This window comes from Carya illinoinensis, chromosome 9 (genome assembly GCF_018687715.1).
Source record: "Carya illinoinensis cultivar Pawnee chromosome 9, C.illinoinensisPawnee_v1, whole genome shotgun sequence".
Taxonomy (NCBI): Eukaryota; Viridiplantae; Streptophyta; class Magnoliopsida; order Fagales; family Juglandaceae; genus Carya; species Carya illinoinensis.
The window spans coordinates 12,621,061-12,637,078 of NC_056760.1; the positions used below are offsets into that span (position 1 = coordinate 12,621,061).

Here is a 16,018-nt window from a genome sequence, read left to right on the forward strand (position 1 = left end):
TGGCCATTATATGAGCAAGCAGCTATATATGGTGGTATATCAAGCAAGCTTTGCTTACCGAGCTCGGGGGGTGAAATGTTGTGTAGCCCTGTTGTTTGCTAATTAGATATGCATGGTAGCAGCGAGGGAGGCTCGGGGAAGTACAAACACTTTTGCATCTGTGTGACAATGCTATTACAGCTTGTTTCCGGTAGCTTTTTAATGGTTTGACCAAAGAGTTTTAAGAAAAAAAGATCTGCTCAAGTTCTTAATGGATTTTAAGTGTAAGAAAAATATACATATAAAATGAGTGTTGTAGAAAATATATCTCTATATCCAAATGTTTTTCACTATATACCCACTAGAATGTTGAGAAAGTGGTTTTAAATTCTGAATAGCTGTGTACCTTTTTGGTGCCTGCGGCTGCAATGGACCTGAGTTTTGATTACTTTTTAGAGATAAGAGTAAAAGCAACCGCCATCGAGTCATAGGTCCCGATAAGTGTATTTTATTTTTTTTTAAATATTTATTTAAAAAATATTCACAGTATTATTAAAAATATTTTATTAATAATTAACTAAAAAAGTTGCATCCGACACAACTTCGGTAGTTTAGCATTTCTGTTTTAGAGAATCACAGCCTTAAAACAGTGCAGTAGGTGCGTGGTACCATTGACAGTGTAAAAATAATAACTTTTTATTTGTGTCCCTTTCTTTTTATTGTATTTTGTCCTTTTATATATATAAATATACATGGTGGTTACAGGCTGAGTCAGAGCATAGCCTAAAAATTTGAAAAAAAGTGGGAATGACGTCTGAGGCCCAAGTAAGGCAAATATGAGGTGTATTGGTTAAGGGACCCGCCTTTTGGTCTCCCAATTTATGTTTCTATAAACCCAATTGGTCTCCAAAAGATATCACAAAAAGTTTTGTTGAGTCAGAGTCTTTGTTAAATGGCTGTTTGATTAAATAAAAACCTTTTTGTTGGAATAAAGGACGAGAAGAAAAATTTGAGTTTTCGCACTTCAGAATTCAGTGTGTATCTCTATCTATCTATTCAACAACTCATGTTGTTGAATATGTACATTCTCTATCAGCTCATAAAAAGGTACTGAAGTATCCAACTCCATCATTGTCAATGCTGTACATGTTGTTGGTGATTTCCCAGGACACTAATCAAGTAAAATACAGAAACACCAACCTTGAGAGTGAGGTTAATGAACTGAAGGCTCATGTTGCAGAGCTATACTCTCAACTTAAACATGGCAAAGATGAAAAAACTGTGAGTCAAGTTCCCTTTCCATTTCATTCGGACTTTGCTTTTGGTTTATGTGACGATTTCGATCTTTATTTGTCTGCCTGAACCTATGTAAGAAACTAAAAGAGGCGATTAAAAAAGTAAAGAAAAGGTATGCGGCTTTGGAGGACAAACTAGAGAAGCTGTCAACAAACATAGCTGAGATGAAGACTGCATCTTCGCATCATTCACTTGTATGTTTACTGTTAATGCTCGACTGCTTAAATTAATCTCTACATGTCGTTGTTATATTGGCTAAGACCAGCTTTCAACCCTCAATCTTTTTGGTTTTTGATTTGCTTTAGAATGCAGTACCGGTTGTCTTGTCGGATGCCACCATGCCTCAATCTGAGACGGCAAGTCCGAAGATGGATGTTGAGATTCCAAATAAGGAGAATGATATTGCTGCCTGCCTTGTTGTTTTGATAATTTTAGTTTCTATTCTTGTTGGTATCAATCTGTAACGTCAATACCATGCATTTCCTGTGAACTAAAAATGTTGGGCGTCCATGGTCATGCATCGATGCTTTAAATTTCTAAAGTTGTGTTTGGATTGAAGAATTTGAATTTGGATTTGGATACCAAATCAATGCCATGATTTTAAGTTCCTTTTCTTTAATCTAGATTTGGAATTCAAATTTTCAAATGTTTAAATTTGGTTCAAGTCTAGATTTCAATGTATGATCTAAACTGGAGAAATGAATTTTAAAAGACTCAAATATAGCCATCCAATGCACTATAATAATTTTTGAAAAAAATCTAGTTACAAGCACAACTGTGTACTAATATATATACTAATCTAATATGATTGGTCAAAAAGTAAATTTAATTAAAAATAGTGCTAATTTAAATTTTGAATATGAAAAAATCAGTATCAGTACGCAGATTAGTACACGACTATATTTGTACTTTTGAGTTAGTCTAGATACAACCCTAAGGCATACATGTCATACACATTTCTTTCAATGTGTATCATTTTTTTAATTTTGTGACTTGGTCTCGAATCTCAATGTGGAAAAATATGCTCAATCGACCTTGTTTATACTTTTTCTTTAAGTAATGTCTATTTTGTTATCTTATCATTATAATTGTATTGTTTAAGGAAAGATAAATAAAATCCTATTTATAAGCAGACGTAGAAAAAACACAATTGATATAGCCATCCATTAATGCACTATAATAATTTTTGGAAAAAAATCTAGTTGTAAGTATAACTATGTACTAATATGTGTATCAATCTAATGTGATTAGTCAAAAAGTAAATTTCATTAAAAATAATGCTAATTTAAATTTTGAATATGAAGAAATCAGTATCAGTACGCAAATTAGTACGCGACTATGTTTGTACTTTTGAGTTAATCTAGATACAACCCTAAGGCATACAAGTCATACACATTTTTTTTAATGTGTATCATTTTTCTAATTTTGTGACTTGGTCTCGAATCTCAATATGAAAAAATATGCTCAATCGACCTTATTTATACTTCTTTTTCAATAATATCTATTTTATTATCTTATCATTATAATTGTATCGTTTTAAAAAAAAAAAAATAGAATCCTATTTATAAGCAGGCGTAGAAAACACACAATTGATACCGTAGAATTTGACTTATAAGAGAAATTTAAAATCAAATCCTTTTCAAAATCAAATTCTACCGCATTGTATTGGTGATCTAGAAACGTATACATGTCTACCACATTGACTTGGCGACGGCGTACGTAACAGACAAAGATGGGCCTTCCATAATGATGGGCCTTCCTTCTCAATTGCTTAGTAATTTCCATTTTGATGAATTTTGCTTCGTTGACCTTGACTATAACAGACAAAGTCTTTTGAAGATGCTGACATAACTGTTCAGACCAAGTCCATCCACGAGGCAGCAAATGGGTGTAGTAGCATGACTTTATTAATGCCAACTAGTGAAAGACCACATCCTATTGATAAATATGGTTATAGTTGGAAAACATTAACTTAGCTTGAAAAATATGTTTGGATATTGAGGTAATTTTAAATAATTTATGAATAATAATAAAAAAATAATGAATAATTTGTTAATAATAATGAACTGTTTGTCAATTACCAAACACTGACTGACGAATGGATTTTTCTCATATCAATTGTACCATTAACCAACGGGGTTCATAATTTCCCCATCTAACCACAAGGGTTACATGAAGGTCAAGCCATACAACAAATTTTCTGAAAAATATTGGGTTATGAATTAGGAGTAGTAGCATCTGATGAAGAGGAGGGGTTGAGAAACAATCCAACAAACTGAAAGATCACTTCAAAATGAATCGTGAGGTCAAGGACCATTAGATATAAGGTCTGACAGGTGGCATTATTATAAGGTACATAAGTGGCAACATCACACTGCAACTTGATTAATAACTCTTATCTATATCGATTGCTTGTAATTAATAACGAAAGCAAAATATAATGAAAGATCATTAAAATATTTGTCTTTTTTCCTATGACACGTAGTGGAAAGTTGATGACGAAATGTTTAAGGATGTCATTGACTATGTCACGGTAGTTGGAAGATGTATTTACACTGCTATAACATATTTATCTATTTTTTTTTTTTTTAAATTAAGAGTCATGTTGAGCTATGTTATCTATTTTTAATATCGAATATTAAATTACTTAAAATTTTAAAAGTCCATTACACTTCGTATTGATTTTCTTTTCTTTTTATTAAGTGATTTTTATGAAAATAAACTCACAAACTGACATAATTTCATATTATACGTTTGATTTATTTTACAATAAAAATAACTTCATAATCTGATATATCGTATAAAAATTTTATTGTAAAATTAATTATTTTACTACCGCATGAAACTCAATTTGTGAGTTTACTTCTATAAAATTTTTGGATGACTTAAATATATATATTTTATATATATATATACATGGGGGAGGGGGATTTGATCATTGATTCTCTTAGTGAAAAAACCCAAAGTATTGCCAATTGGTCCAAAGGACTTGGCTTATGATATGGCATGGTTACCTAATTTAATCAAGAGTGCCCCCACTGGTTTGGGGTTGACTGTGAAATAACTTGTATTGTATTATCGGTGTGCAGTGCATACATGGCTAAATATTGTTTTCTTTTCCTTCTCTTATCAGCAGCAGCATCATCATTATCCTAACCAATATAAGTAATATAGTGAATGTTAGTGTTGGGCTTGATAATCTACATTACATTTGCCCTCACTAATTCCAAGAAATTATTGTTATGGTCAAGTTGACTTTTTTGTTTGGTGGGGATTGAGATTTATGCATTAACAATGATTAATCTTTCTGATACTCGAGGAGTTTGATTTTCTTGCTCTGATGATACATTGGGGTTCGATGTATACTATTTTGATTAGAATACCATCTTCATTAGGAGATTTTTTATTTATTTACTTCTTTCACTTGGCGTACATAACATATTATTCATTCAATTATAAAAATCCATTTTTAATAATCTTCTTCTCCCTGCCTTAGGAGTGGTGGTGCCTGCATGGAAATTTCTTTGTTGGTTTCTGCTTATTTCCTTGGAAGTATAGTTTCTAGATGATTAAGATAATAGAACTTGGTTTTTGGGCAATCCGTTGCTTTCACGCGGCTACCATGAAAGTCCGACATTAATATGGGTGCTTCCTCTCAATTTCAGCGAGTCAGTGTTTACATCTCTCTCTCTCTCTCTCTCTCTCTCTCTCTCTCTCACATTAATGAGTTAGCTATTTATATATGGATACAGTTGCGCGCCTCTGTATCTCTGTATTCAAGAACGAGAAGACTTTCGCAAAGTCTCTACCTAGTGTTTGGTCCTGTTAACATTTGTTCTGCTACCAGTTGCTTTTTTTCATTGCCTTTGTTTGTTGTGTATGAGTTGCTCCTCAGGTAAGTTCAGATGACAGAATACAGTTATTTTAACAAGGTTAGAGATTTGTCAGTGTGTTTTTTGTTGTTACACTCGGATGGATTTCTATTTATCTTGCGTGTTTGCTTGTACTAGTTATATCTGTTAATTGCTATCATTTTGGTTATGTATCCGTTGTATTGATACATAGGAATGTTGGGATTAAAATTGTTCATCTTTGAGAAGTAATTGTTAATACTTTCAGATACCTTTTTGTAGTTGGCTCATGTTGCTTACGATTGGAAATCTTGGACATGATATTGTAATTTGTTTGAGGAATTGCACATCCCCTATTTGCAAAATGATGTGTTGTTCCTAAAATATGCTTGCCACATCGCAGAAAACTGATGAAATCGAGATGCATCAATGAGTCAATGTGAAGTTTGTGAAAGAATTAGAGAGTCTCTAGGAGATTAAGGCCTTTGCTTGGTAGAAGAACAATTTCAAATTTTTGAAGCAGTGGCAAGTTGAGACGTTAATATGGGAGGCAAATCATCCAGATATGACAGTCAACGCTACAGTTACAGCCATGATGGTCCATATGGATATGCTTCGTCAAATCTCGGCTCTTCATCAAATTTTGGTTCCTCATCAAATCTCAGCTCTTCATCCTCTCCTTATCCTTATGCTAGAAAGAATTTTGATTATGATGCAAGGAACAGTATGCAGTTAAAGTACGGAAGAATTGGTGACAACTACAACTCATTGGAACAGGTATTGTGCCGTTGCATTTCCTGAAGAGAATGTTTGCATGTGTCTCCTAAGCTTGCCAGTGCCGCTGCCTGAGCACTTTCATCATTTTTTACAGGTCCATTGATAATTGGAATAAAATGAAGCATATGGTAGGAGATGAGATGAAACTATTATATTCTTGGGTTAGGGTAAAGCATTTTGAGCTTCTTGTCGGCCTTAAGATAATGTATACAAAACAACTATGATAGGTTAGATGAGTCTGATGTTGAGTTTCTAGCTCTCTCCCTTGTTAATCATGATAAAACATTGAGGCCTTCTGCTGTTTCTTTCAATCCTGACAATAAAAATGATCAGATTTAAAATTAGCTGATGTTATTCTTAGCATACTCTCCTGCTGATTCTTACTGGTTTGTAATCAAACTTGGATCCTAATATTTGATTATGCATTATAGGTGACGGAAGCTCTTCACCAAGCTGGCCTCGAATCTTCCAATCTTATTGTAGGTATTGATTTCACAAAAAGTAATGAGTGGACGGGTGCACGATCTTTCCACCATAGGAGCCTGCATCACCTCGGAGATTTGCCAAATCCTTATGAACAGGCAATATCAATCATTGGAAGGACACTATCAGCTTTTGATGAGGATAACCTTATTCCTTGTTATGGCTTTGGTGATGGTAAGTATCAGTGCAAATTTCCACTTAGATGGAAACATGCGTCACAGATATGCACAGATATGCAATCTCTTCTGTCAAATATTTCAATTTAGTGAGGCTTAAAGCATAACAGTCTGATCACTGTCATGCTTTTGCAGCAACTACACATGATCAAGACGTTTTTAGCTTTTATGAGGATAGGCCATGTAATGGCTTTGAGGATGTACTTGCTCGTTACAGAGAAATAGTTCCACATGTACATCTATCTGGTCGGTTAAATTATTCTCCAAACTTTGGGGTTTTCCCCCTTTTGGTCACTTCTCAGTCATTTATATTCTAAAATGTTGTATACTGATATGACAGGTCCGACATCTTTTGCTCCAATCATTGAAACTGCTATAGGAATAGTTGACGCCACCTGCGGTCGGTATCATGTTCTTGTGATCATTGCTGATGGACAGGTTGGTCACATAAGTTCTATACCTTCTAATTGTAGCAGATCCGTTTTAAGATTTTATTTTAATTGAACTAGTAGCTGGAAACTCAAACTATCTCGATTTAGATTTTCTCCTTCATGCTTTATGGTCCTCTTAACCTGATGTTCTTGATTCTAACATGATATGCAAGGTTCCGGCCAATGGTCCTCAAGAGCGAAGTACCATTGATGCAATTGTAAAAGCAAGGTTGCAATATTACTTGAGCACCTTTTATATGAGGTGACATGTCTTCTACAAAGTCTGAAGGGATTTTTCATGCTTTTTGTAGTAACTATCCTTTGTCCATAGTTTTGGTTGGAGTTGGTGATGGACCGTGGGACATGATGCACCAGTTCGATGACAACATTCCATCTCGGGCTTTTGATAATTTCCAGGTCAGGGAACCGAATTGGCAACTCATGCAACTAACTTCTGTTCGTGTCTTGCTAGTTTTTACTCTAGTTTTTTTTTTTCTTTTTTTTTTTTTTTTTTTTTTTTTCTTTTATGCAGTTTGTAAATTTTACCGAAATCATGTCGAAATACAGTCAACCATCCATGAAAGAGACAGTGTTTGCTCTGAATGCACTAATGGAGATACCATTACAGTATAAAGCTACAGTGGACCTCCACCTTCTGGGGTATTTTCACTATCATGCACTTTCACATATGACACAAATAAGTGAAACGTTGCTAAAAAAGTAATGAGAATATTTACCTTAATCCTATCTAACAGCTCTCAAAGAGGAACAATTGGGAAGTTTCCCCTCCCTCCTCCAGTTGGGAGCATTTCAGTGAGTTCTTATGCTAAGTATATACCATCAAGCAGCAATGATCACAGCAATAGATATATGCAGTCAAGCAGCAGTGGCTATGGAGATGAATTTCAGTATGCGCTGTCTCCATATGCAGAACAATCCTCACATGATAGGGTAGGTTTCTGTTTTTTGGCCACTGTGACACAGCTTTTTAATGGTGAAGTAGTGAACATTAGTTATAGATTAATCGCATTTTTTGATAATATATTATCTGAAAGAAACATTTCAATTATGCCATAATGGTTGGTTCCAATTTCTTGATAGTCTTTTTATGCTACAGAGTTGTCCAGTGTGTTTGTGGAGTAAGAAAGATCTTGCGCTGGGATGTGGACATCAGGTACTCTGAAATGGAAACTGGAATGACTATTTCTCTGATCAGCCATAACATCTTTCTATTATCTTTTGCAGACATGCTGTGATTGTGGAAGTGGTTTAACCTTGTGCCCAATTTGTCGAACCCACATAATCACAAGGATAAAGCTGTACGACTAATGAATCCGACTGAGCAGCCATATACGCGGCCATATTGAAGGAAGCTTGTTAGGCTCTCCTAAAGTGGCCTTCAGTTATATCACAGTAGCTACACTTTAGCTGTATTTAAGGAACCAAAGGTCATATGATTCTGATTTCTTTGGTTTAATGTGTGCTTAAAAAGTTTTTCTGCTCACCCAAAAGAAAAAAAAAGTTATTGTAATTTCCCTTTAATTGAATCAGAAAATATGCCTATAGTAAGCACTCAAAACTTTACTACTAATAATATGACATGCAAATTGAAACAGATCAGTTGGGTGTTAGCTTGATCTGGCTTAGAGTCCTACAAAGCTCATAACAGCTCCTTGAACTTTCCATATTCTGCTACCTATACACATTCATAGCTAATGAGGCTTTATGAGGGCGGATGAGTTGATCAAGTATTGAAAATTGAACCAGGATTATGTCAATTTAGCTCAAGAAAGAAAATGGAGTTGCAACTTGTGGATCATGTACTAGAAAAAAAAAAAAAAGGACGGTAGTCCAATTGTATTGATAACCTTCACTTATAACGGAGGAATATCATATACAGAGGGAGCATGGGGTTACAATAATCTCAAAACCAAGCGTCTAAAGAAAATGAAATGAGAAAATTAATAAAAAAAATATTACAAAGGGTACGTAAATGAATAAAGAACTAGAGTCAATGCCGAAAGTTAGGAGCACCTGCACGATCCAGAGCATGCAAACCAAGCATATGCTTAGGCAATTGAACTAGAGAAGAGAAACTTACCGTGTTGCCCAGGGCTCCAAATGAGGCGAGACTATCTGCTGAAGTATTGCTCTCCTTGTAAACATATTTTAGACTAAAGGGAAAATGTTGCTTAAACTGTAAAATATCATCCCAAGTATCAAAATATGACCAGGGGTTTGGGATTCAGTATTAAACCAATTTACAACAAAGAGAGAACCCGATTCAACAATGAGTTCAAAAATACTTAATTGTAACACAAAGTAAGACCAAATTTCAGAGCTAATAATTCTGCAAGAGTGTTAGTACCAAAGCCCAAGAAACAAGAAAAACCAGCAATAATGGAGCAATTAGAGGACCTAAAGATGTCGCCACAGCCAGAAAGACCAGGATTGCCTTTGGAAGCACCATCAATATATAAACTTACTTGAAGATTAAAGACAGTTCTCCGCCTTCAACAGTAACATATATCACCATCAACGGTGCAAACTACGGTACAAAACGATCGAGATGGTTAACAAATTACACTACCGTGAAGGCAGACAAAAGCATGGGAAGAATTGACCCCCAAAATCCACATTTCTTTTTCAAAGAAGTCGGAGCGTCATGAGTTTTAGTTGTCACCGTAATAGTTCCATCCCAACAAGCACCTTTTGGGAAACTGGATTGCCTATTCATTATCTGATGTTTCAGTTACAAAGCTTTTATCGTCTTAATGAATGTTAGAATATATTGAAAGCTGATAAATATGTCCAGAAATCCATTTCGAAATGAGACGACCCCTTGACAGCCCTTAGATAATGAAAGCATAATGTTAGAAGCATTGGTATTTACGAAACTTTGTTCTGTTCATTCACATTGTCTTCTCCTCCTTGAGATTGGGATAAAGTCCTCTATAATTTATAAAATCTAGTAAATTCTTAGAAGTCATGATAGAGCACCACTCATCTACAACTAAATCACCACTTCTAAATATAATAATATTTATTTAAAAATTAATCATATAAAGTTAAATCACAAATAAAGAAAATTTTAAAAAATAATATTATTTTATTAAATGGTTGTATATAAATTATAGATAAGTTGGTGTTTCATCATTTCTCATACATTTTTAAAGAAGTTTAAAGAATTTATAGATTAGGACTCTTGATGGGGTAGAGTTACTTTAGCTTTATATGTTATAATTCTTAGTGGGTAGAGGTTCAATTTGGTAAGTAAGATGAAAATTTTGAGTTTTAAGATGAAATATTAAAATATTATTATTATTATTATTATTATTGAATTTTAAAAAATTAAGAAAAAATTTAATTATTTATTATATTTTATATAGAGATTTGAAAAATTGTAATGATAAGATGATAATTTTGAATTTGAGATAAAAATTTTAAAGTGCCAAATCGAATATTCTGAAAAATATTAGTTTTTCAGAAGATGGATAGACTTATTTTAGTACATTATATAGGGTTCTTATTTCCTATATCCACTAGATAAAGTTCGTTAGGTTTCCATCACTAAAGCACAACACAAGGAGAGTAGGGAAGAAAAGACTTGCGATTTTTTAGTAATTTTTCATTGAAACTTGAGACATGGAGCAGATGCTTGATCCGACCTGATCCATTGGATTAGGATTTACTTGTACTTTTATTACACCCATGTACCACCGTCGTACTCTTTGGTTATCATCTGAAATAAAATTCTCTACAACTCAATAGATATAGATATATTAATGCCGGATCACATAAACCTTGTATCGTGTATGATTGATTCTCCTTTTAGTTCTTAACAAAGACCAAGGTCTCAACCAGATTTTGAAGATCAAAATTTTCATTTACTGCGTTATAGCTCAAGATATGTCAATTTCATTACGTTAAGGGTGTTTTTTTTTTAAACGTAAATGGTAAACAAATTACCAAAATTGATATTTCTCAATGCTCGTGGACTGTCAATATGGTTCAAAGAAAAAATAAGAAAATTTTTGGAGTATAGTGCTCTGTTCAATGCATATAGCCCAACTAGTGCAATCACGACAGAGATGTTCGGCGTATGCAGAAGGATGAACAGACCAGCCAGAAACATTTTAGTATCTTCCAATTTTGCAAAGGGTGCAAAGTTTCTGGAGTACCATATTTTATTCTGAATCACTTTTCATATTACGTTTAAAACGATACTTCCATAACATCCAAATGGAAATAAAGATGTAGCCAAATCCACAAAACTAAGGTCAACAATGGCGGACCAGTTGCATTGTACTGTATAGAAACCAATGATTCTCGTTTGGAAAAAGACAAGGCACCCACATCCTTTGACGAAACAGCACCACATGCCTAGTTGACGGAGAGACTTGAGGTCATCGACTTCGGCTAAAGGATTGAAACACGAGTATAAATAGGATGCAGGAGTCGAAGGAGATGTCATACTACATTTGTTCAGTCAGTTGTGAGTGGGCTTGAAGATGGTGAGAAAGGAGAAATTGGTGATTGCTGTTGCTTGGCTCCTGGTAATGGCATCCATTATCATGTCAGCAAATGCAACGGTAGGTGTTCGTCTGCAATTAATTGAGCGAGTGGTTCAACCCCAAGGTAAAATCATCATCAATTCTCCTTGCTGCTCATCATTTTGTGTCATTTCTAACTTTTATGCTCATGGATTTTAACCCTTATGAATCCATGATGTTTGAAGCTGGTTGTCGCTGCTGCTGGTTCATTTGGAAGCCATTAATCCGCTGTGGAAAAGTATGCTGTGAAGACGGATGTTGCACTTGATGCATCCCAAACTTTCTTAAAACTCACCAGATAAACAGAAAAAAGGAAATGAATAATTAATTGTATGTTGGAGCATCATTCTGTAAGCAGCAGAAGCTTCTAATGGTTTGATTTCCCGAATGCGGTTCTCTTTGGTTTCTGTGTTCAACAACTAAACTTTGCTTTGATGGATGTTCTAGGCAGAAAGATGTATCCAGGTTAATTGAAATATTTTAAAGAGCAGTGCTACATCCCCGAATGTCCAACATTATTAAAAAACACTTTCTTAATCATTAAGAAAAAAAAAAATAAGATTTTTTTTTTTTTTTTGTTGGGTGTCGGGAGAACTATTCGGGAGCTATTTTTGGGTGAAATAGCATTTCTGTATTTTAAATGCATAACAGAACCAAGGTCCATCATTTTACACCTGTTTCGTGGGCATATCTCATTACAAATCATGATTCAACATGGAGAATGCAGTGAGATATTAAAATATCTGATAGACATCAGTATCAATTTGAAGAGAGAGAGAGAGAGAGAGATGAGCTAGTTGGATATAGAGTATAACTGAATAATTCAGCTCCACGGGCGCTTACTCTGTTTCTTACATGATACACTCGGTCAATCACATACCCGGAATAATTTTGATTTTCTAAAATAACTAAAGTATTCTATCTCCTATGTTTAGCATTCCTAGTTTCAGAAGAGGGGGACTGAAAAACCCACTAACGAAACCTCGTTTCACATTACAAAGACCCAAAATCCCCACATAATTAAACCCCAAGGAATGGCCCACCGACGCACCAGTCGAAAACTTGATGAACTAACATCAGTGACTCCAACAAGAAACCTACAATCACCAACGGAAGGGTCAAGGAAAGTGACCATACCAAGCCCATCAAAATCGCAGCTCTGTGAATTCTGCAGTTGCAGCTGATAGTAACTGTTGAATGCATATGAGATATTTCCCTTTGCTCCAATGCCATTACATGATCCCCCATAGTTAAGTGTTGTGCAATCTGCTACACTACAGGCAAGTTTCATGTGATTTGTCACAGCTGAAAAATCTGTAGATGGGTTTGCCACACACCATCTAGAAGGGAGATACTGAACATTCCTTGCATTCTTTAATAATCTGTTGGCCATACCAAGGTTTAGCGGATATTTAGCTTGGCCATCAAAGGAAAAAATGCCCCAATGTCTCTCAAAGGTTCCTGGAAGTATGCTCTTTGCCCCTTCATCAAGTAGACTGAAAAGGTAAATATCCATTGGAGGCACACCTGGCCTCAATGGGGTTCCTTTGTTACTCACAACATGATTTATGAGCCCTTGATTGAAAAACCTCGCAGCAGTGAGATTTGCACCAATGGCACCATCTGTAGGCCAACCAACCTCCCCAATAATTATAGGCATCTGACCATATCCAATTTTGCTTAGTGCTGCAACTAAAGTATCAAAATTTCCATCGAATGCGTTGTAGTAAACGTTGGGCCCATCTGTAACGGCATGAGTAGTCCCCTCAAAGAATGCATATTCTTGTGGAAAATCCGAATTACCATAGAGGCTTAGAAATGGATAGATATTGACTACAAAGGGGGAACCATTTGAGTTCAGGAAGGAAACAAGTTGAGTCATAATTTCAGTCAGTTCAGGCCGGAATGCCCCTTGAGAAGGAATAGAGGACTCATAGGCATCGGCATTGCAAGGAACCACCAACTTTATGTAGCTTGCAAGATTCACCTTGGCCAAGGACTGTTCTAGGTTGAGCAGTGCAGGCATGACATAGGACTCGTATTGACCTGAATAACTAGAAAGGAAGGGCTCATTTCCTACAGCAACATACCTGCAATGACAAGGTAAGAACTGAATAGCTTGCTGATGGAAACCTGAAACTCCTGTGTGCAAGAGAGATAGAGAGATATCCAACACATACTGTGCACTCTTATTAAGATGTGTCACTTACAACGTAACACAGGCAGTCGAGTTCAATCGATTCTAAGAGTTCCTCTCTCTGTCTCAGTATTCACAGTTACAGTATTTACTGGCATAATATCTACGATTGGATTCAAGAAAGCATAGGCCTTGGGCACTTTGGTGAAGAAAAAACTATTTGAAGAAAGACCAGAATTAAGCTTACATCTTGGTTTGAGCTTTATTTGATTTTGTATATTCTAGATGTTGGTTTGTAGCATCATATTCATCCGTCATAAGTGAGGGCTCATTTATAAAACTAGAGTCCTATCGCTCTCACAAGGCGAAGATTGGAGAAGTTGAAATTCAAAGCTTTGATAGGACAGGCTCAGAACTATCAGCAGTTCGATGGAACTACCAGAAGCACAAAGTACACTACTTAAGTGGAGATAGTACATGAAGTAGACTAATACATGGACCGGCCTTTTTTACCTTTTGCTCTCTTTTCCTTTCCTGGATGAATTTGATATAGCCACTAAATGATCATTTTAAGCTTTGTGCCAAAAACTCCGATATTATTTACTAAATCAAAGTATTAGTGATTTTACATTAAGAAGTTATGACCTGAATTGTCTGTAATAATTGCATTTTCCAGTAAAATTGCAGTAAGAAAATTTATTCCACAAGTTTAGCACCTACTCTGAATTATAGGAAACAATAATTTCCCATTCGTGAGAGAATAAAAATTACCTTCTATTGTGGGGGAATTTTCAATGCCAAGTAGAAACAAATCATTTTGGCTACACTTTCAAATTAATGAGTAATCCCCCCCAATCAGGCATTGCTCATATGCCTGACTAAGCAGATCGAGTAGATCACTGCCCAAGATATACCAGTATCACCATGGGCGACAAATGCTCATAGTATACTTGATGACAATGTGCATACTTGACAATACAATTAAGCTATAAAGAAGTTAAGCAGGCGAATCCTTTTTTCGTGGTTGCTCAGTGAAAGGGTGGAAATAAATGAGCCGCATATAGCTATGGCGATTTACTAAGTGGAGTTTATCATCCAACGTTTGGTAACCAAAACAGCTAAATATTCAGATCCACAGACGACAAGACAGAACCCAGAAAAAGAAGGTAGAAGGAACTAAAAAAATTTGAGAGATTTAAGCCTAAGAAGAGAAGTTACCTGATATCAACACCACCTTTAACCACATATCTGGACACATTCTGTCGAACCCACAAATCAGAGGCCACAGTGGATGAGCTCAAGGCAGCCAGCATCTCATTAGGGATACCAACCATCACCTGTATCCCACTCCCCATGAGAGCCTCCAAAACACCCGGGTCTGCCTCAAACAGCTTCACTTTTGGTATCTTATTGAGTTTCAGGAGATCCACCACTGTGGAGGGCTTCAGCTTGTGGAATGACAGGGTCCCCCAGTTCACTCCTATAGCTGATTCTGCCTTCAGAGATGAACCTACAACAAGAATCACAGAGAGTAGAGCTACGGCTCTGAATCTGAATCTGGGCTCTATCATTCTTGTCCGTTTGAAAATGGAGACTTTGGGGGCTTCCAAAATCATTCATTCAGTCATAGAATTAAGGTTTAATTGAAACTTTATTCAAGAAAGTTGTGCAATTTGGCCCAAACAAGCAAAAAGAGAGCCTTCTCTTTTTGTCTGTTAAGGTTTATTTGAAGCTTTGTCCACGAAAGATGTACAGAGTTTCTTCCGCGAGCGAGGGAACGAGCACAGCAGTACGGGACCTGCTGGTCCCAAATCTCAAGAAGAGTTAGGGGCTTGTCTGTTGAATGCAAACCACCAAAAAAGAGTAAAGCCAAAGAAACTCCCAGAGATTATGAATGATCTTGTGAAAATGTATACCATGACCAAAATACCCTCCACTGCCAGATTCTCCAATGGCTACCCTTTGCGGCTACCCTTGACCTCTTTTATGCAAATGGCACACGTAGCACGTCTAAAAAAGAGAGAATGTGCATATGATGTGACATACCATCTTAGCTAGTAGTCATAAAACAGGTGCGCCTTTGCAATTCACCTTTGCTGGATGGGCAATGTAGGTTTCTAGAGTAATGTTTCGTACGGTTTTAGATTGTCAAATTATTTTTCAATTACTCAGTTATCTAAGAATCTATGAGTTTTGAAAGTAATTAATAAATTACTCAGCACTCGGATGAAAGGTGCACACTATCTTTGTCGTTAGTGAGGAATTGCTTATGATCAGGTTGAGGTTGCGACCAACTTGCATGGGGAATTTGCAAAGTAGGCGCACCATGCCCACC

General features: G+C 35.8%; 3 protein-coding genes and 1 long non-coding RNA gene across 7 annotated transcripts; 3 read left to right on the forward strand and 1 right to left on the reverse strand.

Moving 5' to 3' along the window:
• Window positions 1-144: 144 nt before the first annotated feature.
• LOC122275039 lies at window positions 145-1,898 on the forward strand. The gene is made up of 3 exons (XM_043083967.1): window positions 145-1,260; window positions 1,353-1,469; window positions 1,581-1,898. Exons 1-3 carry the CDS (start codon window positions 1,117-1,119, stop codon window positions 1,737-1,739), a joined length of 420 nt encoding a protein of 139 aa, XP_042939901.1. The 5' UTR covers window positions 145-1,116; the 3' UTR covers window positions 1,740-1,898.
• A 2,814-nt stretch (window positions 1,899-4,712) lies between these two features.
• LOC122275058 (E3 ubiquitin-protein ligase RGLG2-like) lies at window positions 4,713-8,613 on the forward strand. 4 transcript variants are annotated; one of them, XM_043083996.1, is made up of 11 exons: window positions 4,713-4,943; window positions 5,530-5,903; window positions 6,335-6,560; window positions 6,698-6,808; window positions 6,903-7,000; window positions 7,167-7,222; window positions 7,305-7,410; window positions 7,526-7,653; window positions 7,749-7,944; window positions 8,111-8,167; window positions 8,239-8,613. In XM_043083996.1, exons 2-11 carry the CDS (start codon window positions 5,670-5,672, stop codon window positions 8,320-8,322), a joined length of 1,296 nt encoding a protein of 431 aa, XP_042939930.1. In that variant the 5' UTR covers window positions 4,713-4,943; window positions 5,530-5,669; the 3' UTR covers window positions 8,323-8,613. The 4 variants fall into 4 exon arrangements, with proteins under 4 accessions (XP_042939930.1, XP_042939929.1, XP_042939928.1 ...); XM_043083995.1 differs by lacking the exon at window positions 4,713-4,943 and adding an exon at window positions 4,969-5,207; XM_043083994.1 differs by lacking the exon at window positions 4,713-4,943 and adding an exon at window positions 4,969-5,170.
• Window positions 8,614-11,208: 2,595 nt separating this feature from the next.
• On the forward strand, window positions 11,209-12,044 carry LOC122276725. The gene is made up of 2 exons (XR_006228931.1): window positions 11,209-11,631; window positions 11,732-12,044. It is a non-coding gene; the product is annotated as an uncharacterized LOC122276725 (long non-coding RNA).
• A 299-nt stretch (window positions 12,045-12,343) lies between these two features.
• On the reverse strand, window positions 12,344-15,611 carry LOC122276724 (glucan endo-1,3-beta-glucosidase 5-like). Its single transcript, XM_043086634.1, has 2 exons — window positions 14,902-15,611; window positions 12,344-13,636 (listed from the first exon to the last, which is right to left on the reverse strand). The coding sequence occupies exons 1-2, from the start codon at window positions 15,297-15,299 to the stop codon at window positions 12,535-12,537; spliced, it is 1,500 nt and encodes a 499-aa protein (XP_042942568.1). The 5' UTR covers window positions 15,300-15,611; the 3' UTR covers window positions 12,344-12,534.
• Between the last annotated feature and the right edge of the window lie 407 nt (window positions 15,612-16,018).